Source organism: Coffea arabica, chromosome 11e (assembly GCF_036785885.1).
Source record: "Coffea arabica cultivar ET-39 chromosome 11e, Coffea Arabica ET-39 HiFi, whole genome shotgun sequence".
NCBI lineage: Eukaryota > Viridiplantae > Streptophyta > Magnoliopsida > Gentianales > Rubiaceae > Coffea > Coffea arabica.
Window position 1 is genome coordinate 46,555,066 of NC_092331.1, and position 27,408 is coordinate 46,582,473.

General features: G+C 39.1%; 1 protein-coding gene, 1 long non-coding RNA gene and 5 other non-coding genes across 7 annotated transcripts; 5 read left to right on the top strand and 2 right to left on the bottom strand.

The window, feature by feature from the left end:
* Positions 1 to 957: 957 nt before the first annotated feature.
* LOC140029795 (5S ribosomal RNA) lies at positions 958 to 1,076 on the top strand. Its single transcript, XR_011833709.1, has one exon. It is a non-coding gene; the product is annotated as a 5S ribosomal RNA (ribosomal RNA).
* A 1,125-nt stretch (positions 1,077 to 2,201) lies between these two features.
* On the top strand, positions 2,202 to 2,320 carry LOC140029796 (5S ribosomal RNA). Its single transcript, XR_011833710.1, has one exon. It is a non-coding gene; the product is annotated as a 5S ribosomal RNA (ribosomal RNA).
* A 1,123-nt stretch (positions 2,321 to 3,443) lies between these two features.
* Positions 3,444 to 3,562, top strand: LOC140029797 (5S ribosomal RNA). The gene has a single exon (XR_011833711.1). It is a non-coding gene; the product is annotated as a 5S ribosomal RNA (ribosomal RNA).
* A 1,125-nt stretch (positions 3,563 to 4,687) lies between these two features.
* LOC140029798 (5S ribosomal RNA) lies at positions 4,688 to 4,806 on the top strand. The gene has a single exon (XR_011833712.1). It is a non-coding gene; the product is annotated as a 5S ribosomal RNA (ribosomal RNA).
* Positions 4,807 to 5,931: 1,125 nt separating this feature from the next.
* Positions 5,932 to 6,050, top strand: LOC140029800 (5S ribosomal RNA). Its single transcript, XR_011833714.1, has one exon. It is a non-coding gene; the product is annotated as a 5S ribosomal RNA (ribosomal RNA).
* Positions 6,051 to 20,533: 14,483 nt separating this feature from the next.
* On the bottom strand, positions 20,534 to 21,917 carry LOC113718452 (protein SLOW GREEN 1, chloroplastic-like). The gene has a single exon (XM_027243355.2). It carries the CDS (start codon positions 21,801 to 21,803, stop codon positions 20,778 to 20,780), a length of 1,026 nt encoding a protein of 341 aa, XP_027099156.1. The 5' UTR covers positions 21,804 to 21,917; the 3' UTR covers positions 20,534 to 20,777.
* A 2,691-nt stretch (positions 21,918 to 24,608) lies between these two features.
* LOC140021706 (uncharacterized) lies at positions 24,609 to 26,361 on the bottom strand. Its single transcript, XR_011825618.1, has 2 exons — positions 26,083 to 26,361; positions 24,609 to 24,894 (listed from the first exon to the last, which is right to left on the bottom strand). It is a non-coding gene; the product is annotated as an uncharacterized lncRNA (long non-coding RNA).
* Between the last annotated feature and the right edge of the window lie 1,047 nt (positions 26,362 to 27,408).

Here is a 27,408-nt window from a genome sequence, read left to right on the forward strand (position 1 = left end):
TGTCGGCGCAAATGTATCACCGCAACTAGGGGTGGCAATTTTCGACACGACCTGAAAACACGACACGAACCTAACACGAAATTAATGGGTTTGGGTTGAGGTTTCGGGAATTCGGGTCAGAATCGGGTTGGACCCGATGAACCCGAAAAGAAAACCGGTCGATTTCGGGTCAACCCGTGGTGACCTGATATGACCCGATATGACCCGTTTACGAATTAAAAATAATTTAATAAACATAAAAATAATTTTATCTAACTAAACTAAGTTATTCTTTTTTTCAAAGGCATTAATTACTTAATCCTAAACGAATTTATTTAATTTGTGTGAAGTTGAAATTATTATACTTGGACAAATAATATATTATATTATTTTTCACTTTTGTATTGTTTTAATTTATTTTATATTTTGCTTGGGATAAAACACTTTTACGGTGTTTAATTTATTTTAGATTTGATTTGGAATCATTTATTTAAATTTTTATTACTTGATTATGTAATTAGTTTTGTGAGAAATTGATTTTATTAGAAATTACAGTGATAAATTAATAAATTAAAATTAAGTTTCGGGTCATTTCGGGTCGACCCGCCGCCCCGTAAACCTGAAATTTTCGGGTTCGGGTCAGCATACCTGACCCGTCACGGGTTGGCGGGTCGGGGTTCGGGTCAACAGATTTTCTGGCGGGTCTGTTGACCCGAACCCGACCCGCCAACCTGATTTGGACCCGAATTGCCACCCCTAACTGCAAGCGTGAAGGATTGATTTCATGATAATTTAGAGTTGCGGGATGAGGGAAAAAAACAGGGTGCAAATCAATAACAAAAAAAAATATAAAGTAAATAAATAAAAGGATAAGAGGAAAATGCTTGAATTGACGCTTAAAATGAATTTCGGTCTAGAAAAGCCACACTGCTTCGCAGGACGGGGTAGTTTAAAAGAATAAAGCGAAAGGAACATGGCGGGTGCGATCATACCAGCACTAATGCACCGGATCCCATCAGAACTCCGAAGTTAAGCGTGCTTGGGCGAGAGTAGTACTAGGATGGGTGACCCCCTGGGAAGTCCTCGTGTTGCACCCCTCTCTTTTTTGTTTCGAAATCCAAATTTCCTATTCGTTCTTTATCCTGTAGTAATTTAGCTCCGTCGGAACGATTGCTTAATATTTTGCTTCTTGTCGAAGCGTGAAGGAGGATCTGAAGGCGCGAGACAAATCAGGAACGGTACGGCTCGATCAAAGCCCGGATCGTCGCTCAAATTTGTCGGCGCAAATGTATCACCGCAACTAGGGGTGGCAATTTTCGACACGACCTGAAAACACGACACGAACCTAACACGAAATTAATGGGTTTGGGTTGAGGTTTCGGGAATTCGGGTCAGAATCGGGTTGGACCCGATGAACCCGAAAAGAAAACCGGTCGATTTCGGGTCAACCCGTGGTGACCTGATATGACCCGTTTACGAATTAAAAATAATTTAATAAACATAAAAATAATTTTATCTAACTAAACTAAGTTATTCTTTTTTTCAAAGGCATTAATTACTTAATCCTAAACGAATTTATTTAATTTGTGTGAAGTTGAAATTATTATACTTGGACAAATAATATATTATATTATTTTTCACTTTTGTATTGTTTTAATTTATTTTATATTTTGCTTGGGATAAAACACTTTTACGGTGTTTAATTTATTTTAGATTTGATTTGGAATCATTTATTTAAATTTTTATTACTTGATTATGTAATTAGTTTTGTGAGAAATTGATTTTATTAGAAATTACAGTGATAAATTAATAAATTAAAATTAAGTTTCGGGTCATTTCGGGTCGACCCGCCGCCCCGTAAACCTGAAATTTTCGGGTTCGGGTCAGCATACCTGACCCGTCACGGGTTGGCGGGTCGGGGTTCGGGTCAACAGATTTTCTGGCGGGTCTGTTGACCCGAACCCGACCCGCCAACCTGATTTGGACCCGAATTGCCACCCCTAACTGCAAGCGTGAAGGATTGATTTCATGATAATTTAGAGTTGCGGGATGAGGGAAAAAAACAGGGTGCAAATCAATAACAAAAAAAAATATAAAGTAAATAAATAAAAGGATAAGAGGAAAATGCTTGAATTGACGCTTAAAATGAATTTCGGTCTAGAAAAGCCACACTGCTTCGCAGGACGGGGTAGTTTAAAAGAATAAAGCGAAAGGAACATGGCGGGTGCGATCATACCAGCACTAATGCACCGGATCCCATCAGAACTCCGAAGTTAAGCGTGCTTGGGCGAGAGTAGTACTAGGATGGGTGACCCCCTGGGAAGTCCTCGTGTTGCACCCCTCTCTTTTTTGTTTCGAAATCCAAATTTCCTATTCGTTCTTTATCCTGTAGTAATTTAGCTCCGTCGGAACGATTGCTTAATATTTTGCTTCTTGTCGAAGCGTGAAGGAGGATCTGAAGGCGCGAGACAAATCAGGAACGGTACGGCTCGATCAAAGCCCGGATCGTCGCTCAAATTTGTCGGCGCAAATGTATCACCGCAACTAGGGGTGGCAATTTTCGACACGACCTGAAAACACGACACGAACCTAACACGAAATTAATGGGTTTGGGTTGAGGTTTCGGGAATTCGGGTCAGAATCGGGTTGGACCCGATGAACCCGAAAAGAAAACCGGTCGATTTCGGGTCAACCCGTGGTGACCTGATATGACCCGTTTACGAATTAAAAATAATTTAATAAACATAAAAATAATTTTATCTAACTAAACTAAGTTATTCTTTTTTTCAAAGGCATTAATTACTTAATCCTAAACGAATTTATTTAATTTGTGTGAAGTTGAAATTATTATACTTGGACAAATAATATATTATATTATTTTTCACTTTTGTATTGTTTTAATTTATTTTATATTTTGCTTGGGATAAAACACTTTTACGGTGTTTAATTTTTTAGATTTGATTTGGAATCATTTATTTAAATTTTTATTACTTGATTATGTAATTAGTTTTGTGAGAAATTGATTTTATTAGAAATTACAGTGATAAATTAATAAATTAAAATTAAGTTTCGGGTCATTTCGGGTCGACCCGCCGCCCCGTAAACCTGAAATTTTCGGGTTCGGGTCAGCATACCTGACCCGTCACGGGTTGGCGGGTCGGGGTTCGGGTCAACAGATTTTCTGGCGGGTCTGTTGACCCGAACCCGACCCGCCAACCTGATTTGGACCCGAATTGCCACCCCTAACTGCAAGCGTGAAGGATTGATTTCATGATAATTTAGAGTTGCGGGATGAGGGAAAAAAACAGGGTGCAAATCAATAACAAAAAAAAATATAAAGTAAATAAATAAAAGGATAAGAGGAAAATGCTTGAATTGACGCTTAAAATGAATTTCGGTCTAGAAAAGCCACACTGCTTCGCAGGACGGGGTAGTTTAAAAGAATAAAGCGAAAGGAACATGGCGGGTGCGATCATACCAGCACTAATGCACCGGATCCCATCAGAACTCCGAAGTTAAGCGTGCTTGGGCGAGAGTAGTACTAGGATGGGTGACCCCCTGGGAAGTCCTCGTGTTGCACCCCTCTCTTTTTTGTTTCGAAATCCAAATTTCCTATTCGTTCTTTATCCTGTAGTAATTTAGCTCCGTCGGAACGATTGCTTAATATTTTGCTTCTTGTCGAAGCGTGAAGGAGGATCTGAAGGCGCGAGACAAATCAGGAACGGTACGGCTCGATCAAAGCCCGGATCGTCGCTCAAATTTGTCGGCGCAAATGTATCACCGCAACTAGGGGTGGCAATTTTCGACACGACCTGAAAACACGACACGAACCTAACACGAAATTAATGGGTTTGGGTTGAGGTTTCGGGAATTCGGGTCAGAATCGGGTTGGACCCGATGAACCCGAAAAGAAAACCGGTCGATTTCGGGTCAACCCGTGGTGACCTGATATGACCCGTTTACGAATTAAAAATAATTTAATAAACATAAAAATAATTTTATCTAACTAAACTAAGTTATTCTTTTTTTCAAAGGCATTAATTACTTAATCCTAAACGAATTTATTTAATTTGTGTGAAGTTGAAATTATTATACTTGGACAAATAATATATTATATTATTTTTCACTTTTGTATTGTTTTAATTTATTTTATATTTTGCTTGGGATAAAACACTTTTACGGTGTTTAATTTATTTTAGATTTGATTTGGAATCATTTATTTAAATTTTTATTACTTGATTATGTAATTAGTTTTGTGAGAAATTGATTTTATTAGAAATTACAGTGATAAATTAATAAATTAAAATTAAGTTTCGGGTCATTTCGGGTCGACCCGCCGCCCCGTAAACCTGAAATTTTCGGGTTCGGGTCAGCATACCTGACCCGTCACGGGTTGGCGGGTCGGGGTTCGGGTCAACAGATTTTCTGGCGGGTCTGTTGACCCGAACCCGACCCGCCAACCTGATTTGGACCCGAATTGCCACCCCTAACTGCAAGCGTGAAGGATTGATTTCATGATAATTTAGAGTTGCGGGATGAGGGAAAAAAACAGGGTGCAAATCAATAACAAAAAAAAATATAAAGTAAATAAATAAAAGGATAAGAGGAAAATGCTTGAATTGACGCTTAAAATGAATTTCGGTCTAGAAAAGCCACACTGCTTCGCAGGACGGGGTAGTTTAAAAGAATAAAGCGAAAGGAACATGGCGGGTGCGATCATACCAGCACTAATGCACCGGATCCCATCAGAACTCCGAAGTTAAGCGTGCTTGGGCGAGAGTAGTACTAGGATGGGTGACCCCCTGGGAAGTCCTCGTGTTGCACCCCTCTCTTTTTTGTTTCGAAATCCAAATTTCCTATTCGTTCTTTATCCTGTAGTAATTTAGCTCCGTCGGAACGATTGCTTAATATTTTGCTTCTTGTCGAAGCGTGAAGGAGGATCTGAAGGCGCGAGACAAATCAGGAACGGTACGGCTCGATCAAAGCCCGGATCGTCGCTCAAATTTGTCGGCGCAAATGTATCACCGCAACTAGGGGTGGCAATTTTCGACACGACCTGAAAACACGACACGAACCTAACACGAAATTAATGGGTTTGGGTTGAGGTTTCGGGAATTCGGGTCAGAATCGGGTTGGACCCGATGAACCCGAAAAGAAAACCGGTCGATTTCGGGTCAACCCGTGGTGACCTGATATGACCCGTTTACGAATTAAAAATAATTTAATAAACATAAAAATAATTTTATCTAACTAAACTAAGTTATTCTTTTTTTCAAAGGCATTAATTACTTAATCCTAAACGAATTTATTTAATTTGTGTGAAGTTGAAATTATTATACTTGGACAAATAATATATTATATTATTTTTCACTTTTGTATTGTTTTAATTTATTTTATATTTTGCTTGGGATAAAACACTTTTACGGTGTTTAATTTATTTTAGATTTGATTTGGAATCATTTATTTAAATTTTTATTACTTGATTATGTAATTAGTTTTGTGAGAAATTGATTTTATTAGAAATTACAGTGATAAATTAATAAATTAAAATTAAGTTTCGGGTCATTTCGGGTCGACCCGCCGCCCCGTAAACCTGAAATTTTCGGGTTCGGGTCAGCATACCTGACCCGTCACGGGTTGGCGGGTCGGGGTTCGGGTCAACAGATTTTCTGGCGGGTCTGTTGACCCGAACCCGACCCGCCAACCTGATTTGGACCCGAATTGCCACCCCTAACTGCAAGCGTGAAGGATTGATTTCATGATAATTTAGAGTTGCGGGATGAGGGAAAAAAACAGGGTGCAAATCAATAACAAAAAAAAATATAAAGTAAATAAATAAAAGGATAAGAGGAAAATGCTTGAATTGACGCTTAAAATGAATTTCGGTCTAGAAAAGCCACACTGCTTCGCAGGACGGGGTAGTTTAAAAGAATAAAGCGAAAGGAACATGGCGGGTGCGATCATACCAGCACTAATGCACCGGATCCCATCAGAACTCCGAAGTTAAGCGTGCTTGGGCGAGAGTAGTACTAGGATGGGTGACCCCCTGGGAAGTCCTCGTGTTGCACCCCTCTCTTTTTTGTTTCGAAATCCAAATTTCCTATTCGTTCTTTATCCTGTAGTAATTTAGCTCCGTCGGAACGATTGCTTAATATTTTGCTTCTTGTCGAAGCGTGAAGGAGGATCTGAAGGCGCGAGACAAATCAGGAACGGTACGGCTCGATCAAAGCCCGGATCGTCGCTCAAATTTGTCGGCGCAAATGTATCACCGCAACTAGGGGTGGCAATTTTCGACACGACCTGAAAACACGACACGAACCTAACACGAAATTAATGGGTTTGGGTTGAGGTTTCGGGAATTCGGGTCAGAATCGGGTTGGACCCGATGAACCCGAAAAGAAAACCGGTCGATTTCGGGTCAACCCGTGGTGACCTGATATGACCCGATATGACCCGTTTACGAATTAAAAATAATTTAATAAACATAAAAATAATTTTATCTAACTAAACTAAGTTATTCTTTTTTTCAAAGGCATTAATTACTTAATCCTAAACGAATTTATTTAATTTGTGTGAAGTTGAAATTATTATCTATTTCATTATTACTATGTTATTCTTTGCTTTGTTGGGCAATTTGATATTTGGAACTTCACTGGGTTTCGACTCACCCTATTAGTTTGTTTTCCTTACAGGGGTACGAGAGAAGCGTGAGAAGTGTAAAGGCTAGCGTAGCCTAGTTACTTTAGACTTTGTTTTGAATTTTGGTTTTGTACTCGCGCTATTTCTCGAATGGAACATATTGTACTTGGATTGTATACTTTTGAACTAGTTTAAGATATCGAGACTTTGTATCCTGAATTCGATCAATGTAAATTATAAGCTTGAATTGTGAATGTTATCTATGGTTCATGGTTGTGTGCACGTGATTTTAGTGAGTGAGTCCTGGCGAGAGCTGGGCAGGCGGTCCGCCGAACCCTCTGGTACGCCTTAGGGGGAGGTGGGGTCGTCACATGTGGTATCAGAGCTTAGGTCATGACTTGATCTAGGTAGATTGAGTGCTTGATACAATAGGCTAGGGTCTTATCCTTGAGCTTAGCCTTTAGCCTTGATTTCTTCGTGATGCGTACTTACTTTTGCAATGTTATTTGCAAACTTAGGTGATGGCGGATGCTGACGCTACCGGGGGTGCGGGGCCGTCTCAGCCCGTACCTACTGACATACCTTTGGACGCTCCTGCTGGCGAGCCCTATCTGGAGGGGCCCGTTTCACGCGTGATTACGTACTAGGAGGTTCCCGGTGGGCCGGTACAGCGGTGGTCCCCAGCGCGCAAGATCCGGCGCTGCGATTGCTGGAAGACCTACTCCTATCCTGACCGAGTGGTGCTCGCTGTGGACGACGAGCGGAGACGATTGGGTAGCACCAATCGTAGGTGCTATACAGAGATAGATCGCCTTCGAGCTACACTACGAGACCAGGGAGTCCGGATCCGAGAGTTCGAGGCCTCGGTTCTGGAGGAGCAGCAGCGGACCGATGCTTTCCGCGAGCAGGCTCAGACAGCAACTGGACGACTGATGCGAGTGGTGGTACATATACGAGATCGCACTGACCGTGTTTTGACTGAGTGTGAGGCGTTAGTTGATGATGTACTCCAGGACTTGGCCGGAGATGGCCAAGCACCTGTGGCTCCTGCCGTTCCCGATGCTCCTGAGGAGGATCCTGAGGAGGACCCGGAGGAGGAGATGAGTGCGTCTTCAGAGTCAGTTGGGTCGGCGTCTAGCCAGACCACTTGTTAGGTTTGAGGTTTGAGGAGTTTTTGTGGGATAGTTAGGAACATAGTGGCTCGACACGTCTTCTTTTGTTTTTGTTTTAGATGTGTCACGGTGGATGTAAATATCTTTTGTTCTATGTTCCTTGGCTGTGATAGCCTATGACTATGTGACCTGTTGGCCTGTATATATGACTAGTTTGTTATGTAAATAAAGTGCTTGTTTCTTACGTGTTAATTGCCTCTAGTTATCTTGTTGCAACGCGATATATGAGTCGTACCTTACCTTGTTTATATGTTTCTAGTTGGTTAACTCTCAATATGGAAGATAAGAGAGGTCGGACCAAGAAAGCTAACAGAGAACGCGGTTCTAGGCGAGGCCGTGAGGGTGAACAAGAACAGGAAACGGTGCCTGAACTGAGAGAGGAGAGGGAGGCAACGGTTGAGCAGCAACCTGAACCCCAGAATGCCGGGGGAGATCAGGTGGCTACTGCCATCCAACAGATGACTAATATTTTAGCCCGATTGGTGGAGCAACAGGGTCAAGGTCCTGTAAATCAACCTAGGGATCCTGATTTGGGACAAGATAGAGCCTTGGAGAGATTCCAAAAGTTCTCTCCACCTAAATTCTTAGGAGGACCAGACCCGTATGAGGCTGAGAAGTGGTTGGAGGCCATGGTAAATATTTTTGCTGCCCTGAACTATACAGAGGAGAGACAGGTTCAATTTGCTGTATTTCAGTTCGAAGGGCCAGCTAGGGCCTGGTGGAACGTAGTAAGGGCCAAATGGGAAAGAGAAGGAACTGCGTGGACTTGGCTAACTTTGTGCGGGATTTTAACGAGAAATATCTTCCTCCTATCGTCCAGGAGAAACGAGAGGACGATTTCATTAAACTTCGTCAAGGATTGATGAGTGTAACTGAGTATGAGACTCAGTTTACCAAATTGTCTAAATTCGCTCCCGAGCTGATTGCTACGGAGCCAAGGAAAGTACGGAGGTTTATACAAGGGCTAAATGTGGAATTACAGGAAGCCTTAGCGGCAGCCCAGATTAATACGTTTACGGAAGTCTTGGAAAAGGCCCAAAGGATAGAAACTGCTAGGACCCACGTAAAGAATTTCCACGCTAAACGAAAAGGAGGATCTAGTGGAATTCAAGGGTCTGTGCGTAGTGATCAAAATGCACCACCTGCCAAGTCTGGTCGTGGGGCTGGAGGTGGACGGTTTTCGGGTACATTTAGGGGAAATGCCCCGAGAGGAGGTGCCCAAAGGGGAGGCCCAGTTGGTAGAGGACAAGGAAGAGGAATTCCACAGGGAGGCCAGACCTCTACTCCCCGAGTAACATGTGGATACTGTGGAAAACCGAACCATACTGAGGATGAATGTTGGAGAAAGGCTCGGAAGTGCCTAAGATGTGGAAGTACGGAGCATCAGATAGTCAACTGCCCGTTGATTAGTGATACCCAATCGACTGCCAGGTCAAACCCAAAGCCGACCAATGCTGGAGGGGCTAGGTCGAGGGTTCCGGCTAGAGTATATTCGCTGGACCAACAATCCGTGCCTGAACCAACGGAGGTGGTTGAAGGTACGATTCCTATTTTTCACCGGTTAGCCAGAATTTTGATAGATCCCGGTGCTACTCACTCTTTTGTTAATCCTGCGTTTATGCTTGGAATTGATTTGAAAGTTGAAAAGTTACCTTATGACTTAGAGGTAAGAACACCTACGGGTAATCAAATTTTGCTGGCAAATGAGGTGTATAAGAATTGTGATATTTGGGTTGGTGAACGGAAATTGGTAGTGGATCTCATTAATCTAGCCATTAAAGGGTACGATGTTATCCTAGGTATGGATTGGCTAGCTCATTATCATGCTCGGGTAGATTGTAAGATGAAAGTGGTTGAATTTTGTATACCGGGGGAGGCAACACTAAAGTTTGATGTGAGGGGTATGATAGCCTCTTCTGCGCTTATTTCCGGTATAAGGGCTAGGAAATTGCTTAGTCGTGGGGCTCGTGGTTATCTAGCTTTTCTAATTAATACTCCGGGAGAAAAGACTAAGTTGGAAGACATGCCAGTAATTAGTGAATACCCGGACGTATTTCCGGAAGAGTTGGAGTCTTTACCGCTCGAAAGGGAGATTGAATTTAAGGTTGATCTAGTACCCGGAACCACTCCTATTTCTAAAACTCCTTATCGTATGGCACCTGCTGAGCTTAAAGAGTTGAAGGTGCAATTGCAAGACTTGCTAGAACGAGGGTTTATTCATGAGAGCGAGTCTCCGTGGGGAGCTCCAGTGTTATTTGTTAAGAAGAAGGACGGGAGTTTAAGGTTGTGCATTGACTATCGAGGATTGAATGCAGTAACCATTAAGAATAAGTATCCTTTACCCCACATTGATGAGTTGTTTGATCAGTTACAAGGGGCCGTAGTGTTTTCTAAGTTAGATCTGCGACAAGGGTATTATCAGCTGAGAATTAGAAAGGAGGATGTGCCAAAAACGGCATTTAATACTCGATATGGGCATTTTGAGTTCGCAGTAATGCCTTTTGGTTTAACTAATGCTCCAGCGGCATTCATGGATCTGATGCATCGAGTGTTCAAACCTTACTTGAACAGGTTTGTGGTGGTGTTCATTGATGATATCTTAGTGTATTCGAGGTCAAGGGAAGAACATGAACAACATTTACGGATAGTACTACAAACCCTAAGAGAGCACCAACTGTTTGCTAAATTCAGTAAGTGTGAATTTTGGTTGGAAAGTGTGGCGTTTTTAGGTCACATAATTTCAAAAGATGGACTTGCTGTAGACCCGGCGAAAATGGAAGCTGTGGCTAAGTGGAAGCAGCCAGAAAATCCAACAGAGGTGCGAAGTTTTCTAGGCTTAGCAGGGTACTACCGCAGATTTATAAAGAATTTCTCGAGAATTGCAGGGCCCTTGACTAACTTGACTAAAAAGCAGGGAAAGTATATTTGGGATGCTAAGTGTGAAAGTAGTTTCCAAGAGCTTAAGAAACAATTGACTATGGCTCCAGTTTTAGCTTTGCCCAGTGGGAGTGATTGCTATACGGTTTATACCGATGCTTCGAAAGAAGGGCTAGGATGTGTGTTGATGCAGAGTAAGAATGTGATTGCCTATGCATCTAGGAAATTGAAACCTCATGAGCAGAATTATCCGACCCATGATTTGGAGCTTGCAGCTGTAGTATTCGCTTTGAAGAAATGGCGACATTATCTTTATGGTGTAACTTTTGAGGTTTTTACGGATCATAAGAGTCTTAAGTATCTGTTTTCTCAGAAGGAGTTAAATCTAAGACAACGTCGGTGGGTAGAGTTCTTGGAGGACTATGACTGTACAATTAACTATCATCCTGGAAAGGCCAACGTTGTAGCAGATGTTTTAAGCCGAAAAGCTCAATTAGCAAGTTCTTTAGTGAGAGAGTGGAGCCTGTTGGAAGATGTTTGTGAGTGGAAACCCTGTTTAGAATCGAATAGGGTGATTTTTGGAAATATTGAGGTGAAGTCGGCGTTGATGGAACGGATCAAAGAGAGCCAAGTAAAGGACCCAATGATACAAAAGTGGATAGAGAAGGTAGAGAAAGGAGAGTTACCTAATTTCAATCTAAGTCCTGATGGAATCCTGAAGTTTCGAAATCGTGTCGTGGTACCTAGGGATGAGGAATTGAAAAGGGAGATTTTGGAGGAATCACATTGCTCTAGGTATACGGTGCACCCAGGGAATAATAAGATGTACCGAGATCTTAGAAGTTTGTATTGGTGGGAAAATATGAAGGCGGAAATTGCCCAGTTTGTGCAAAAATGTCTTACGTGCCAACAAGTAAAAGCTGAGCATCAAAAGCCGTCAGCTTTGTTACAGCCTTTAGAGATCCCTGAATGGAAATGGGAGCACATAACGATGGATTTTGTGTCAGGATTGCCACGAACACAAAAGGGGCATGATGCAATTTGGGTGATAGTAGATAGATTAACTAAGACTGCACATTTTCTGCCAGTGAACATGAAATATCCTTTGGAGAAACTTGCTAAACTTTATATGGATGAGATAGTAAGATTACATGGGGTACCAGTGAGTATTGTATCGGATAGAGACCCCAGGTTTGTATCCCGATTTTGGCAGAAACTACAAGAGGCTCTAGGGACTAAATTGAGTTACAGTACAGCGTATCATCCACAAACTGATGGACAATCTGAGAGAACTATCCAAACTCTTGAGGATATGCTGAGAGCCTGTATTGTGGATTTTAGAGGAAGTTGGAGCCAATACTTAACTTTAGTTGAGTTCGCGTATAACAATAGTTACCATTCCTCTATTCAAATGGCCCCATATGAAGCATTGTATGGACGAAGATGTCGATCTCCAATCCATTGGGAGGAAGTAGGAGAGAGAAAAGTGATAGATCCGACCACAATACCGTGGGTTGAGGAAGCGTATGAGAAAGTAAAAATGATCCGCCAGAGGCTTCAAACAGCCCGAAGCCGTCAGAAGAGCTATGCTGATCATAGGAGAAGAGACTTGGAGTTTGAAATAGATGATAAGGTGTTTCTTCGAATTACACCATTAAAAGGAAAGATCAGATCAGGAAAAGGGAAAAAGTTGCAACCACGATATATAGGACCTTTCAAAGTACTTCAGCGAATAGGAAAAGTGGCTTATCGACTTGAGCTACCAGCTAGCTTGTCTAGGATCCATGACGTTTTCCATGTTTCTTTGCTTAAGAAATACCATCCGGATCCAACTCACATTTTGCCACTTCAAGATGTTGAACTTGACGAGTCCCTAACCTATGAAGAACGACCTATTCAAATATTGGATCGAAAGGTGAAGGACTTGAGAACCAAGCAAATTCCTTTAGTAAAGGTTCTATGGAAGCATCATGAAGTGGAAGAAGCAACTTGGGAGCTAGAAAAAGACATGCAAGAGAAATACCCCGACCTGTTCATGACTAAAGGTATGAATTTCGGGGTCGAAATTCTTTTAAGGGGGAGAGAATGTGAGAACTCGCAAATTCCTTGTATTTTTCTCAAAAATACCCTTTTATTTGAAAATTAGTATTTATCAAAGGCCACTACCCAAATATTTCACATTAAGTGTAAGTAAACCTAGAAAATAGGGTTTTACGCTTCGGTTTTAAATTTGGAGCGAAATTAGGGTTTTTGCGATTTTTCACCGGATGAATTTTCGGTACAGAGTAAGAATTAATTTGGGGATTAAAAGTGACTTTTAAGTGAGAAATAATATGTGACTAGTGGCAATGATATAAGGTTAGTGAATGGGAAGTGAAAAACCTAGTACGTGAGTTTTTAAGAAAAACGGCGCGATCCGGCGGGTCCCGCGCATTACCGATTGAACGCACTGCTTGACCACCATTTTTCTTACCCAACAAGTTTGTTGACTTTTGCACATAATATCTTCTTATATTGTAGCAGCCTTGACCGAAATTATGAGGCTAGAAATAACAAGAAGGAAAGAGAAAAAAAGAAAGGTGGTGGTGGTGACACTTGTCACCACCTCATGGCCTCTTACCCAAGACTAACCCCAACCATTTAACTCCAACACTTAGCATTTTTCTTCTTCATTTTGGGTGCTGCTGGCCGAGAACAACAAGAAGAGAAACTCCAAGGGAAAATCTTTCATTTCATCTCCAAATCCAACAAATAAGTGAGGAATCGAGCGAAGTAAACCGATTAAACTTGTTTTCTAGTGACTAGCTAGTGAGTTGTGGTGTGATTCTTGAAGGGGAGAGCTTGTGCTACTCTTGGTGACTTTTATTCAAGGTAAGAGAGTTTATCTCTCCAAGTTTCACTTCTAATCTTGTTTAATTAAGCTTAGTAACTTGATTTTATGGTGAGATTATGAATGATGAGCATGTTTTAGTAGTTTTTCCAAATTTATTTGATGAACTAGGGCTTGTGGAAATTCTGCCCAAATGATTGTATGATGTTTGTATGTTGCAATTGAGGTGTTATATGGTGTTTTGGTAGTGATTGGACCAAGAAATTAAGGAAAGATTCACTAGAAACTCAAAATTTTCAAAATCTGGAAAATGGTCCTAACATTCTGTCCGAATTTTTATCTATATGTTAGAGGCTGTTTTGGCCTTAGGTCAAAGAATAAAAGTTGTAGAGAATGGCATTTTGTAGGTGCCTACAAAATTTCAACTCAATCGGAGCAACGCAGAACGTGAAAAGTCCAAAATACCCCTACTGTTTTAAGTCTTTCCCAGCAGTCCGTTTCTTCAGTTCAGTCTAGTTTATCATGATTTTTGACCAGGATCCATTCTGATTTAGCTCTGGGCCGAAACATGAAAGTTGTAGAGTTCTGAAGTAGCTTGAAAATGCCTCAAAGAAAACCTGATTCGGACTTGTGTACACTGAGTTATGACCATTACAGTGTTCTGCGTTTAAACAGCCGGTGAATTGGTTTCTGGTTTAGTAATCTGAGATTTTGACTAAGTTACATTAGAAACTGGACTAAGTGACCTTCATGAACATTGTAGCCCTGAGTCTTAGCTTCGAAACGGCATAGGTTTCATCTTAATCCGATAAGCGTAGCCTCGAATAAGTTATTTCCGCTTTTATACGTCAAATCTGTCTTTTGGCTATAAGGAATTTCTGTTCTTGCTATTGATGCGAATCTTATTATTATGATATTGTGAGCCTATGGAACGGCTCTTGACCTGAATTGCTTATATGTATGATGTTGGGTTGTGTTTGAGAAAAACAATGAAGCCTAAATGGCTGGAAAATTAGGTAAACACAAAGGGCATGCTGCCCGAATTTTTACTCGAGAACTAGAAAACTATATTTTCGACTTGAGTGAAGGTTAAGTACTTAATACTTGAACTAGCGAGGACTTTGGCTATTATGTTTCTTGAGTGTTATACGTTAGGACTTGATTAAACTTGTACCCTTGAGGAAAGCCTAACGACCAATGAAAACTTGAATTTTCTTGTACTTTCAACTCAAGTATTATTTCCAAGCATCTATGTTACAAGATCTTATGATTTGAAAAGCGAGCCAGTTTTCACGAGTGTCTTTCAAATGAATTTCAATTGGTCGATTCTTAATGAACGAAACGTTTAAGTTTCGAATCTTACTCGTGTTACAAAGTTCTCAAACTGAAATTTTCTCGCAGATTTGGACTCCAAACCCGGAGTACCACCTCGGCGTGAGAACTAGAAGTACTTTTGTGGTGAGTGCTTCCAAATATTCGATTGTACTTGTTACGTGTGTTCCCTACTTGACTTGTATGAATACGTGAAAATGAATGATAGGGCAAGGGTGTACTTTACCGCACTTACCTTAAAATGACTTGTTCTTGCTATTGAAATACTTGACTTGCTTACATGTACTTGAAATATATGACTTGCCTGGAATTCCAGAAACCCTGAGGCTAGTTAATCGAGTCGAGCCGGCAAGGGCCTGGTCGATTAGATAACGAACCCTGGGTCACTAGTTAAGTCGAGTGGAGTGATATCTCCTCGGCGATCCGGTATACTCGAGTATTACCACCCGTGTTTCGTGTGGCGTGCGGGCCCGAAAAAGGGGGTTGATTGGTGGACGGGGATTGGCGTGTAGTGAAGTTTTATTTTGGATTTGTTATTATTTGAAAGTTGACGGAGTGTCGACTACTCATTGATCAAGCTGGAATGGAACCGAGACGTGAATACTGTATCCTTATATATGAGTGCGAACTTGATATTGCTTGACTAGTTGAAGTACTATTTCCCTGATTTTGACTTGTTTACTCGCTATTTCATTATTACTATGTTATTCTTTGCTTTGTTGGGCAATTTGATATTTGGAACTTCACTGGGTTTCGGCTCACCCTATTAGTTTGTTTTCCTTACAGGGGTACGAGAGAAGCGTGAGAAGTGTAAAGGCTAGCGTAGTCTAGTTACTTTAGACTTTGTTTTGAATTTTGGTTTTGTACTCGCGCTATTTCTCGAATGGAACATATTGTACTTGGATTGTATACTTTTGAACTAGTTTAAGATATCGAGACTTTGTATCCTGAATTCGATCAATGTAAATTATAAGCTTGAATTGTGAATGTTATCTATGGTTCATGGTTGTGTGCACGTGATTTTAGTGAGTGAGTCCTGGCGAGAGCTGGGCAGGCAGTCCGCCGAACCCTCTGGTACGCCTTAGGGGGAGGTGGGGTCGTCACACAAACAGAGCTAATTCTCCTCTTTATGTCTTTGACTTCAAAATAAAAAAGAGTTACTCAGCAATAAAACATTCTTTCTACTCAACCGCATGCTATGTAAGTCCATTTTTAAGTTCCTAACTCCTTAGTGAACCAATTAATATATCAATGAAGTACAAAAGTTTACATGATAAAAGTACAAATGTTTTTTATCATGTAATCAAACTACATACCAGATAAGTAAAAAATTTAAGTAGGAAGATTAAACATAACAATCACACCACAGCTTATTTGAATCCATCAGTTGTGACAAATACAAGTTTTTTTTTTTTTTTTTTTACCTTAGGGTGTCCTAACCTTAGGGCTAGACTAATTTCCTAAAACTGTGTAGAGTTTTGCCTCAAGGATATACAACAAGTCAGCATATAGGATTAATCACGGGATCTGCTGGTAACTATTAGATTACAGAACCCGTCGAACTACCCGTGGGGGCTGACAAATGCAAGTTCATTAATTTGATTAAATTTGCATCCACACCTAAAGCCTTCATAAAAAATAGTAATTAAATCACACGAACGCAGCTTTAGAATGAAATAAGTTCCATTGTCGAATGTCAATAACCTCAATGCATCAATATTATCTAGAGCACGAAAAGGGCAGGAAAAAGCACCACATTAACAAAAAACTATCAAAATTACATGCCCCAAATTTTCTTCCATATGCTAAAATTAACAAATAATAGTTAATATGGCGACAACTCACTCGAGTGCACCATTTACGTGATAAATAATTAAATGTCTTTTCTTCTAACACCACTGTCAATGGATTTTTAGAAAAATCCAAGTACAAGAATTTTTGGTGTCTATTTACAATTTCAGGGACATCTTCTTGGCCAAATCATTTTTCTTTTTTGCTTATTTCACATAAATGACCAATATTTCATTTACATGCATCATCACAGCTCCTTGTGAGATTAGAGAAGTTACAAGAAGGTAGATTGTGAGATGTGATGCACTATCCCCAAATGGTCGTATTCTGACTTCTTAGTGAGTAAAATACATCAGAGAAATCCCATTTTAACTGAAACAGTAGTAAATTAGCAGGACAGGGTGACAATGTTGGAACTTGTGAATCCACTTTACATCTTAAAGCACAACATTTTTGGTCTCTTCACTCCAGTTAAGAAAAGCCACAAAAAATGGATATGCTGCTGCATTCAGCAGAAACTCTCAAGTAAAATAATCTATCAGAAAAATGATAACTATGTGTTGATTAAAGATACGTTTATCGAATCATCTAACAGATATGTTTAAGGAATCATCTAACACTGTTAGCACATTACAGACAAATCAAAAGAAGCACTCATTGTCCCCAAATGTGCCTTTTAATAAATGCCAGGAAAAGTTGTTAAACTGGGGTGTCTTCAGGGTAACTTCTGTGACCCAGAAAGAAAAAAGAAAGGGAAACAAAATGCAATCCAACTACTTTCTGTTGGGATATCAAGTGTGAATCAATATCTCACATCGGAAAGAGATGAGTAGAATGAGGAACATATAAGTGGGAATGATTCATAGACCCAATGCCTTAAGGTTTTGGGTTGGATGTGGTGTCAAGCCCATGGTTGTGGTTCTCATTCTAACTCATGGTTAAATTCTCCCCGAGTTTGGCTCTCTCAGAGCCCAACAAGTGGTATCAGAGCCGATGATTCGGCTGGGCAGTGACTCTAGGATAAAAAGCCAGTGGAAGTGGTAAGGCGTGGTTTGGATAAGAGCAGGAAAAAAAAATCATGCAGACCTACAGTGAGGCAAGGGCATGTGGGCTCTTGAGCAAGAATCGTACACTCCAGATTGAAGTGGGTTTGATGGAGTGGATGGTCTAGGGAGAGAGGTCCGATGTGGAAGAGATTCACAATTGAGGGGGAGATTGTTGGGATATCAAGTATGAATCAATATCCCACATCAGAAAGAGATGAGTAGAATGAGAAACATATAAGTGGGAATGATCCATAGATCCAATGCCTTAAGGTTTTGGGTTGGATGTGGTGTCAAGCCTATGGTTGTGGTTCCCATTCTAACTCATGGTTAAATTTTCCTCGAGTTTGGCTCTCTCAGAGCCCAACACTTTCATACAATTGTTTCAATTAACAGGACAGCCAAAAAAAAAAAAAAAAAAAATCTTTTCCTGCAGAAATTTCCCTTTAACAAGCAAGTCCTTCAAGTCATTTATTTAAGAACCAACTCTATAGAAATACAGGAGAAGAAACAGCATGCATGTTCATGTTCAAACCATTCCATGTGTCAACAACAATTATGTAAGACTATTTCTCGTCTTTATGAAAGTTAAATCGGTGCAGCAATCGAGGATGGAAGTTGGACTGTCCTAAATGACAAAAACAATTTGTCATTACCACACAAACCAGCTCCATACATGGACGTTTACCTCTCAGGAACAGCACAACTTGTGCATGGTCAACTGCCTTAACATCCACAGGGTATATTTTAACTGATCCGTAGGTTAGCAGCTACACCTACAGTGAAATTCTGAAGCTGCATATCGCAGTGCATGAATACCTGGAAGTTTGCTTGTCTGAGCTAGCCGTTCCATTTTGATGCTGATGGACCACAGAAATGAGGCCCTCTCTTTAGTACAAATTGAAAATAATAGAGACCAAAACTTGTACAGAACGATAACAGATGGTAAGATCAGGAGCCGAAAGGTCATTAGGATGAAAACCAATGTATGAAATGCAGCGCATTTGCCAAGTTTGGTCAATTCACTTAACTGCACGTTGCTAGCACAGGATGAACTGTAGTAAAAACAACTTGATTCTCTAATCATGATAAATAAGAGTACCAATCAACTTTTATCAGTGTCATGTGTAAGCAGCACTCATGTATGTACTGCTTGCCAAAATTCATGACCAAACTGAAAACTTGAGAGAGGAGAAGAAAATCAGATTCAATCAGGGACAGCAGGAGTTTTGAGAATTCCAACTAATGAATCTGTTGAGAAATTCGTCTCTGGAAAAGCTACATCCATCATCATTCACTTTACAAAAATTAATGTACTGTTATCAAGGTTCAGGATGCTGTTTATGCATATAAGAGAAACTATGTAATTGTTCATAATTTTCACTTCCAATAGTAATCGCAAATGACTGACACTTCTTAAGAGAGTCAAGTTGTTTCAGATCTTCAACCACCTTGAACCCACTCCCCAACTGGACTCAACATCTCAAAAGAAACAAAGAAAATCCAAGACTCATTCCAACAGACTCTCTAACCCTGGCAAGCACAAGCTCTCTGACTCTATTACACTACCTGTCAGTGATTACCTTATGCAGCAGCAGATATTGCAGCAGGCCATAGCCACCCATCACAGACAAGGAGAGCCAAATACATTCGTGTACTGGTAAAACAATTACTGTTCAATCTAGACATAGGTTATAAAGTATCAACACAAATTCATACAATTTTGTCCAAATGATTTTAGCTATAGCATAACTATTAAAAAGAATTAATTAAAGAGTTTCAATTTCCAATTGAACAAAACCTCAATATTTCTATGAGTTCATCTTAATTTCTGATCTATATCCATGGTACCAGCATGGAATGCATCACCAGTGCGTACTCATGACTGCAATACCCGGAATTAATGACCAATGACTCGTGATATTGTAATAGAAAGGCAAGAAAACAACAAAAGCAAGTGAGAAGGGAAAACATAAATAAAATTTGCTTGCTTGGAGTCAACAAACTGAAGTTTGAGTTCCTTCAAAACAAGAAACAGAATAACCGCAATTTCCATAAACCAGTCCTGATACTACATATGTCCTTTTCCTATACTTTTTTGTTCTTTTTAGTTTTGCTTTACCAGTCTTCTTAACGAGAAACAAAAGTAATGTTACATGTAGTAGACTGCACAGTTGATTTATTTGTCTAGCATCCTCAACTATATTGTTACTCAACCCCGTTTTGGCATTTTGGAAAGTTTCATTTGATGACATTTTTTCCTTTCATTTATGGTTGGGAAAACAGAAATTTCTGGAAAATATACCAAAATGCTTTTCAGTCAATAGGCAAGGCAAATTGTAAAGTCACTCAAGGCAAATTGTAAAGTCACTTATAAACGATGAAATGAGTAAGCAGATTGGATCTAATGTTTCTTAGAACCCTTTGCAGGATCATTTTTCACTAAAACCAACAGAGATAGAAAAGCAGGATCATCTCTAAAATTGTAAACTTTTGCACAGAATGTAGTGCTTGCTTTGAATACTTAGAATCTAAATTATCCACCAAATGCACAACTTCCAATTACTCAATTGAGACCATGGGTCTGAACTAATTAGACCCCAGCCTATCAATTTTAACAAAACATGACAAATCAATAGATGAGACAGAGCAGGAAGCAAGTCTGAATCTAAATTATCCACCGAATGTACAAACTTTCAATTGCTCAACTGAGACCACGGGTCTGAACTAATTAGGCCGCAGCATACCAATTTTAACAAAACATGAGAAATCAATAGATGACACAAAGCAGGAAGCAAGTCATCCTGGTCAATTCTGTCAGCTGACTTGATCTAATCATCAATTCTAAGCACAATAGGATGGACAGCAAATCAAAGTAAAGCACTGATTCTTATGTTACTTATTTCATTTAAACTACAAAGACTGTATCCATTATTCATCTCATCAAAAGCATCTCTAGCTTACAGTTAAGCGACCAAATTCGCTAAATTTCGTCATGAACTTAAAAAAAAAAAAACTCCAGCATACCCTACCCGATCAGTTTCTGGCCTCCAAGTTGGCAGAGAACAGAACATACAACCAATTCATCAAAACTCTGAATCAGAAGCCAAAAACTCAATTCTCGTTCTCATCAGTTCCAAAAAGCTTCATCCTTGATAATGGAGTCCTCAAGTAGCCTTCAACCTCGAATTTCTTAGGTGAAAGCTCGCGATACTTGGCAAATTGTTCTCTAGCTTCTTTATTCCTATCCAGCAAACTATAAATCATCCCTTTACAAAAGTAAGGCCTAAAATCTGTAGGGTCCTCCTTCTCAAGCTCCTCGTAGCTCTGTAATGCTTCCTCCACATTCTTCTGCAAGAACTGTACTTGTGCCATTATAAACCTCACATCTCTAGCCTCTTTCACCTTCTTCTCCTCCTCAGCTATCTTCAATGCCTCCTCTAATCTCCTCAAAACCGCGGCCCCTTCTCCACACCTGTCCATCAACAACGCATTTTCAAACAATGCCTCAAACGACAATGGGTTTCTCGCTAAAATCTCTTCAAAAACCTCTCTTGATTCTTGAGTTTTCCCCATTTCATTCAACAGCCTAGCCATCAAAAACTTCCACTCTGTATTCTCCGGCTGTGCTGAGCTTAACTTCCTCAATATCTTCAACCCCTCCTCATCCTCGCCCACCTCGATTTTCTCCTGGAGCAAGCTTTTCAAGGCCTCAACAGCCTCAGAATTGGATTCCAAAAACTGGGTCAACGGGGAATTTTCTTGATCTTCTTCAAATCTTCCCTTATGGGCTTCTTCTTCCAATATCTCCTCTTGTTTTTCAAGAGTTGGTGGTGGTGCTGGAGGGCTGGCCCTGGCCGGCAACTGGTGGAACTTTCCAAAAACTGCGGCGGCAAAAACTATGGCTGCAGTGCTCGTTTTCAGACTGGAAATTAAAGGATTTGGATTGGAGGGATTAGAACTAGAATTTGAACTTGAACTACAATCTGAAGAAGCTTTGATAATGGTGAAGTTTCTACTGTTCAGAGGCCTAGAAGAAGGGTGTTTGAAATTGAAAACGGGTTGATACAACTTTGAGGTTAGATTATGGTGAAGGAAGGAAGATGGTGATGATGATGCCATGATCAAAGTTGAATCCATTGATGAAAAATATATTTTTTTTCCTCTGTGATTTTGGGGGAAAGGTTTTAGAGGTTTTGCAGAGTGAAACTGGAAAGGAAGAGGAAAAGGGTTAGGTAAGAAGCTGGAGTTTTTGAATGAGGAATGAGGAATCAGTGACCGGTTTTGGCATTGACGGTCTGACCGGATTTCAGCTCTGCTGATCAGACCGGACTTTGAATGATTTGCTCAAATGTTAAAATTTTTTTTTTTTAATTTGGTTGAAAACATGAAATATATTAACTAAATGTTCATCCACGTGAAAAAAGTGGAACTGAAATCCTTTCAATGTCTTTTCGGAATAGTGTTTGTGAAAAATCTTATTTAAGGAAATCATAGTAAAAGTAATAAAAAGTAATTGACTTTTTACTTCATTCAAAAATATACACATTTCTAAGGCAGAAGTGAACATAACGTGAAAAAGGGCATTATAAAGATGAAACGCCGATTCAATAAAAAGCTCATATGCATGCAACTGAGAACCGAAAACTAATACCTAAAGAGCAAAAACATTAAAACAAGAAAATCGTTCATATAATAAAACATAATCATCAATAAACATACTTTTTTGACTAGTTTTGAGCAAATTGTCCAGAATATGCCAATCCTAGCCAAAGCTGGAACTAAGCTCAAGGTGCTCAAGTTTTGGTTCCACATTAATACTTAAAAGCTTGTAAAACTCCAAAAGTCCTTTAAAACACTAAAATTTAAGCGTCATTTTCACTAAACAAATGTTAGAGCACAAAGTTACTAATAGCATTCTTGCCACTAAATTCTGAATCTGGGACCATCTCCATCAAGTCCACCTCCTTTCTAAATGAAGGACTGGCTTGATTTATCATCGCTGTCTCGAAGTTTTCATGTTGCTTGGGTCAAGAGGAGTAGTTAAGGCATTGCCTCCATCTAATATATGAGAGAGATAGAGGTCCAAGTACATACCAGCTGACTGATTATTTTCATGAGATCACCTAAATAGGATTTGGTCGGCAATGGAAAAAGCCCATAATCCCAATTTCCACCAAAACACTGATTATTACCACTAAAGCTGCTATATCCAAAAGGATTAAATGTAGTGGAACACTTGTTCTTTCGATCAATCTCAATGTCTAGAGGAGCCTTTCCTTTATTGTTCTCACTGAACGAGGAGGCATTGAGATTATTGCTCCCAAATAAGTTTTGCATAAAGTTCATCTCATCATTGTAAGAGTCTTGAATTAGATAGGATGAGGAATCATCAGGGACTCGGGGCACGGACGGTTGCAGGTGCAACCGTCCCAGGCGGTTTTGGTCATTATCAACTGCGCGTAACTTTCTTTGTACATCGCGTAACTTTTTTTTCACAGGATGTATTTTCACAACAGATAGTGGTGGGCCCCACACTTGGCGCGGAAATCGAGTTACATGGTGTAATCTCAGCCGCACAAAATTTTGAGGACAAATCTTGGCCCTTAACCGTACAGGGACGGTCATACTGATGACCGTCCCTGCCCCAAATCCAATCATCAGAGGTGGACTCAGAGAGCTCTGGATAAAGCAGATTGAAATGAGTTGATGTGAAGTCCTTCGGTAGAACAAAATTAGGCAGGGTTGGATAGGTGGTTGCACTGTTGGCTGGTGTTACAGTGGTGGAGTTACGGCCTGCGCCAATGGCGGTTTTTTTTTTTTTTTTTAATCTTCTCCATCAGCCCACTAACTTACCCATTCTGTACTGGGATTGCTGTGTATTATTACTTGCTAAATTTTATTGTAAAAAAAATAGTGGTGGATCTGAAAAGTCTCATCTATGATTTGTACCAAGGGCGGATTTACACTGGGGCAGTGGGGGTTGTTAAATTTCTATAATACACGTAAAAATTTGATATAATTTCGAGTGTGCTCCCGAAATTTTGTGTATTCATTGATTTATATGCTCCTAAAATTGCCTTTAATTTTATCTGTTATTACAGCTACCGTAGAAAAAGTTTTTCAGTTATGAATATAGTGAAAAATTGATTACGAAATAGAATGGAAAACACTTAAATGAATGATTGTTTAATTACTTTTATTGAGAAAAATATACTTCGTGAAATTCAAAACGAAAAAGTTGTAAACTATTATCAAAATATGAAAACTCATCATCAGCAATTGTAAATGGTTTAGTTTGCTTTTTGAAATAAAATTATTATTACATTAATAATTTTGAATTTGTCTTTTTATGTTTTTCATGGAATAAATGCATCATTTGTACTTGTTGGTGAATATTTTTTTTCTTAAAAAACTAGAAAAATAGTAGATAAAAAATTTAGAGTTATTTTTGCCCCTACTGAAAATTTTTTCTGGCTCCGCCACTGATTTGTACTCTGTTTTTTGGTGGAATTGAGGTGTTCTAAGTTTTAATAAGATTTTAATTTAATGATTCAGATTTTATTTGATTATGAATTGGGCTTTTTTGTGGGAAGTTTGGGAGTATCAAAATGAAAGATTTTTGTTCTTTTTTTTTTTATTTTACGTGTTAATTGTAGAAGAAGTTGAAAAACTAAAGAAGAGAGAAAGAAGCCAGGACGAAAAGGTGGCGGAGCTGGGGAGTCTGGCAACCATAGTTATTAAAACCAACCCGGACATCAACCCGGCAAGAGGACCGGGTTGATGGGTCAGTGGTTCAACCGGTGGGTCACCGGTTGAACCGTTGGGTCACAATATATAATAAAATATATATATAATTTAATTAAATAAACATGTAAATTATAATATAAGTACAGAAATTCTTAAATCTCAACAAGTTATAACCTGTTCATAGTTCATAATTCATTTCACACACATAAATATAAGTATCAAACCATGAAACATAAGTCATAAACGACAAATTCAATACAACCAAACATAAAGTCATGAACATAAACAACACCACAATTATCACTTGAGTAGTTCACTCCATCTATTATTCATGCCCATGGTTCCCAACTTCTGCCAAATTCAGTACCACCAAGTTCATTTACATCACAGCCCACGTTAAGAACATTTCTTTCCACATTCTCTTCATTATTGGTCTCATCTTCATCTCCAGTGTCCAAATCATCCAAATTTAGAGTTTCATCTACATAAGTACAAAAATCAATGAATCATTCACTAAATTTGGATAATATTTAGCCAAAAACGAAATTTGGTCCAAATTTGGTCCAATATGATTTCTTGAAATTTTTAGCAATGATATCGTGCCTTCTACCAGCAAGTCATTATATGTATCAAAAAAGGAACTGGAGAAACCAAAGAATATATTGGTTCATTAAATCTTAATGCAATAAAATTCATCCCAAAATCACAAATTTATGTACACACGCATATAATGAAATGATAAGATTTCTTTAGCGGTAGGAAGAAACAATTGCTAATTAATTTTCTGACCATCAAGAACTGGAAAACCATCATAGTCCCAAACTCCTCAAAATCAAGCAATCCATTCGAGTTTGTATCTAACTGATTCAAACATGTTAGAAATGATTGTAATTGACACACATGGAAGCTTTGATGCGTTCCACCTTCAGTGGTGATTACACAGGGAAGCTGTGTAATATAATTTGAGAATAACTTGATAATTAGTTGATAATAACTTGATATCTCGAACATATAATTTGAGAATCTTAAAATCAAACCTAGTTCTTGCAAGTTTTAAACTTTTTTTAGACCAATTCTTAGTTCATTAACAATTTAAAGTTTCTCTTAAACTTAAGAAGAAAAAAAAAGAAAGAAAACAAAAAATTTTCATGGTAGATTCATTTATGTACTAACATTTTGTCAACTTGGCATTGCCGCATGATGCTAATTGTTTGGTATAGGTTTGGTAAGGTCTCCACGTATCTCACTGGTTATTGTAATATATCAACTCTTTTGGGTTTACCATTTAGTCCACAAAGACAAGCCTGACTCCCGTATGTGGCACTTTCACCTTTGTCAAATACACGAATGATTAAAACCAGCCAACTCCTCAATGCAAGAACTTCATCCTACTGCAATTTGTTTTCTTCCCGATTCAGCTCGAATGGATAGTCAAATTAATGCTATTAGAGGACCCAATGATAGATCTAGATAAGATTAACATATATACTTACTCATAATTCTGCAATTTCAAGTCAAAAAAATAGAGGGACAGTACTAGTATTCTGCGTTTTTTTTTTAAGACAGTGCTTGTCTTAACTAAAAAAGTATATAAAATTCTTCACAGTACTAGCAACAAAGCTTCAAGTTCAAGCATTTAGACTCTCAGAGCAAGGCTTCATTGGCTTACCTGGCTTCGGTGGCTTAACGGCAACAAAGCTTCAAGCCTTCAATGGCAGCGGCAGCTTCGTGGAAGAATTCTGGAGTTCCACTTCGAAGCTTGAACTTCGAACTTCTAATTGCTTGCTTCAGACTCTCAGAGCAACTAGCAAAGCAAAGGAAAGAAAAATTAAGCTGCCGACAAAACAATGGCCGAATCCCTAAATGTTGAAGAAGTTCTCAATTGGTTCTCACTTCTTAGAGAAACAAAGAAGAAAAAATCCCTAAACGCCTAAATCCCTAATGACGGCCGAATGCCCGAGCCCCTTTTCAATTTTTCTGATTTTCTCTTTCAATTGGCTAGAAATGTAGCGAAAAGACGATAATGCCCATGTAGTGTGATTGGTCAAAATAAAAAAAATTGGGTAAAATGGTAAATTCAAAAAATTTGCCAAAACCCACCGGGTTTATCAATAACCGCCGGTTCTAGCGGGTCCATGGTTAAACCGTCCGGGTCGAGCGGGTTTCAGCGGATTCTTTGCAACTCCGACCTAATTAGTAATCCGGTCCGATTTTATGACCGGGTCACCGGTTTGACCGATTCGACCGCCGGACCGGGCCGGGTTTAATAACTATGCTGGCAACTAGTGGGTGGTGTGGGGCACGGGAGAGGAGAAGGCAAGCAAAGACACGGTTGAAATTAGTTGAAAATATTACTTAAATGTTGGCTTCATAAGGGCAGTATGGTTATTTAAACCAAAAGTATAGTCTGAAGGTAAAATTATTGCTCTGGAAATCTCACCATCCGTAACTTCAGAGAAACACAAGACGAAAGACTTCTTCTCATGTTCCTTTATTTGTATATTCTTCGTGTTGAGGTTATTTTTTAGCCTTTGTAATTCTTTTTATTTAATTTCTAATTACTTGTTCTATGAGTCATATCCTTCTTTTATTATTTTTTTCTTTTTGTCAGTGAAGAATTCATCCACTTTGGAGAGTGAGTTTTGATAATGGATTCATGGATATTCGATGGCTGATTATCTAAACATTTTCAATTTTAATTTTATTTTTAAAATTTTTTTTTTCAGTAGAGAAAGGGTGGAACTTAAGAAATAAGAAGAGGGTAGGGGGATTTCTAGTTTCATTTGATTGATATGCTTCTCCAAATCTAAATGATATAATTAGATTGAATTGAGAAGTTCTTCTATTATTTGTTTAAGAAATAAAAAACTTTTGATAATCCATTTTTTTGTTTCTTTTGAAATTGTTAGAAGTAATTTTGTTTTTCCTTTTAAAATTTTTAGAGCTAGAAAATATCCCCTTTTTAACTTTATAATTTTTGTCGCCAATTACTTAA

Bases quoted from the DNA above. Each gene is read 5' to 3' on its own strand.
- LOC113718452 (XM_027243355.2), bottom strand. From the start codon at position 21,803: ATGGATTCAACTTTGATCATGGCATCATCATCACCATCTTCCTTCCTT.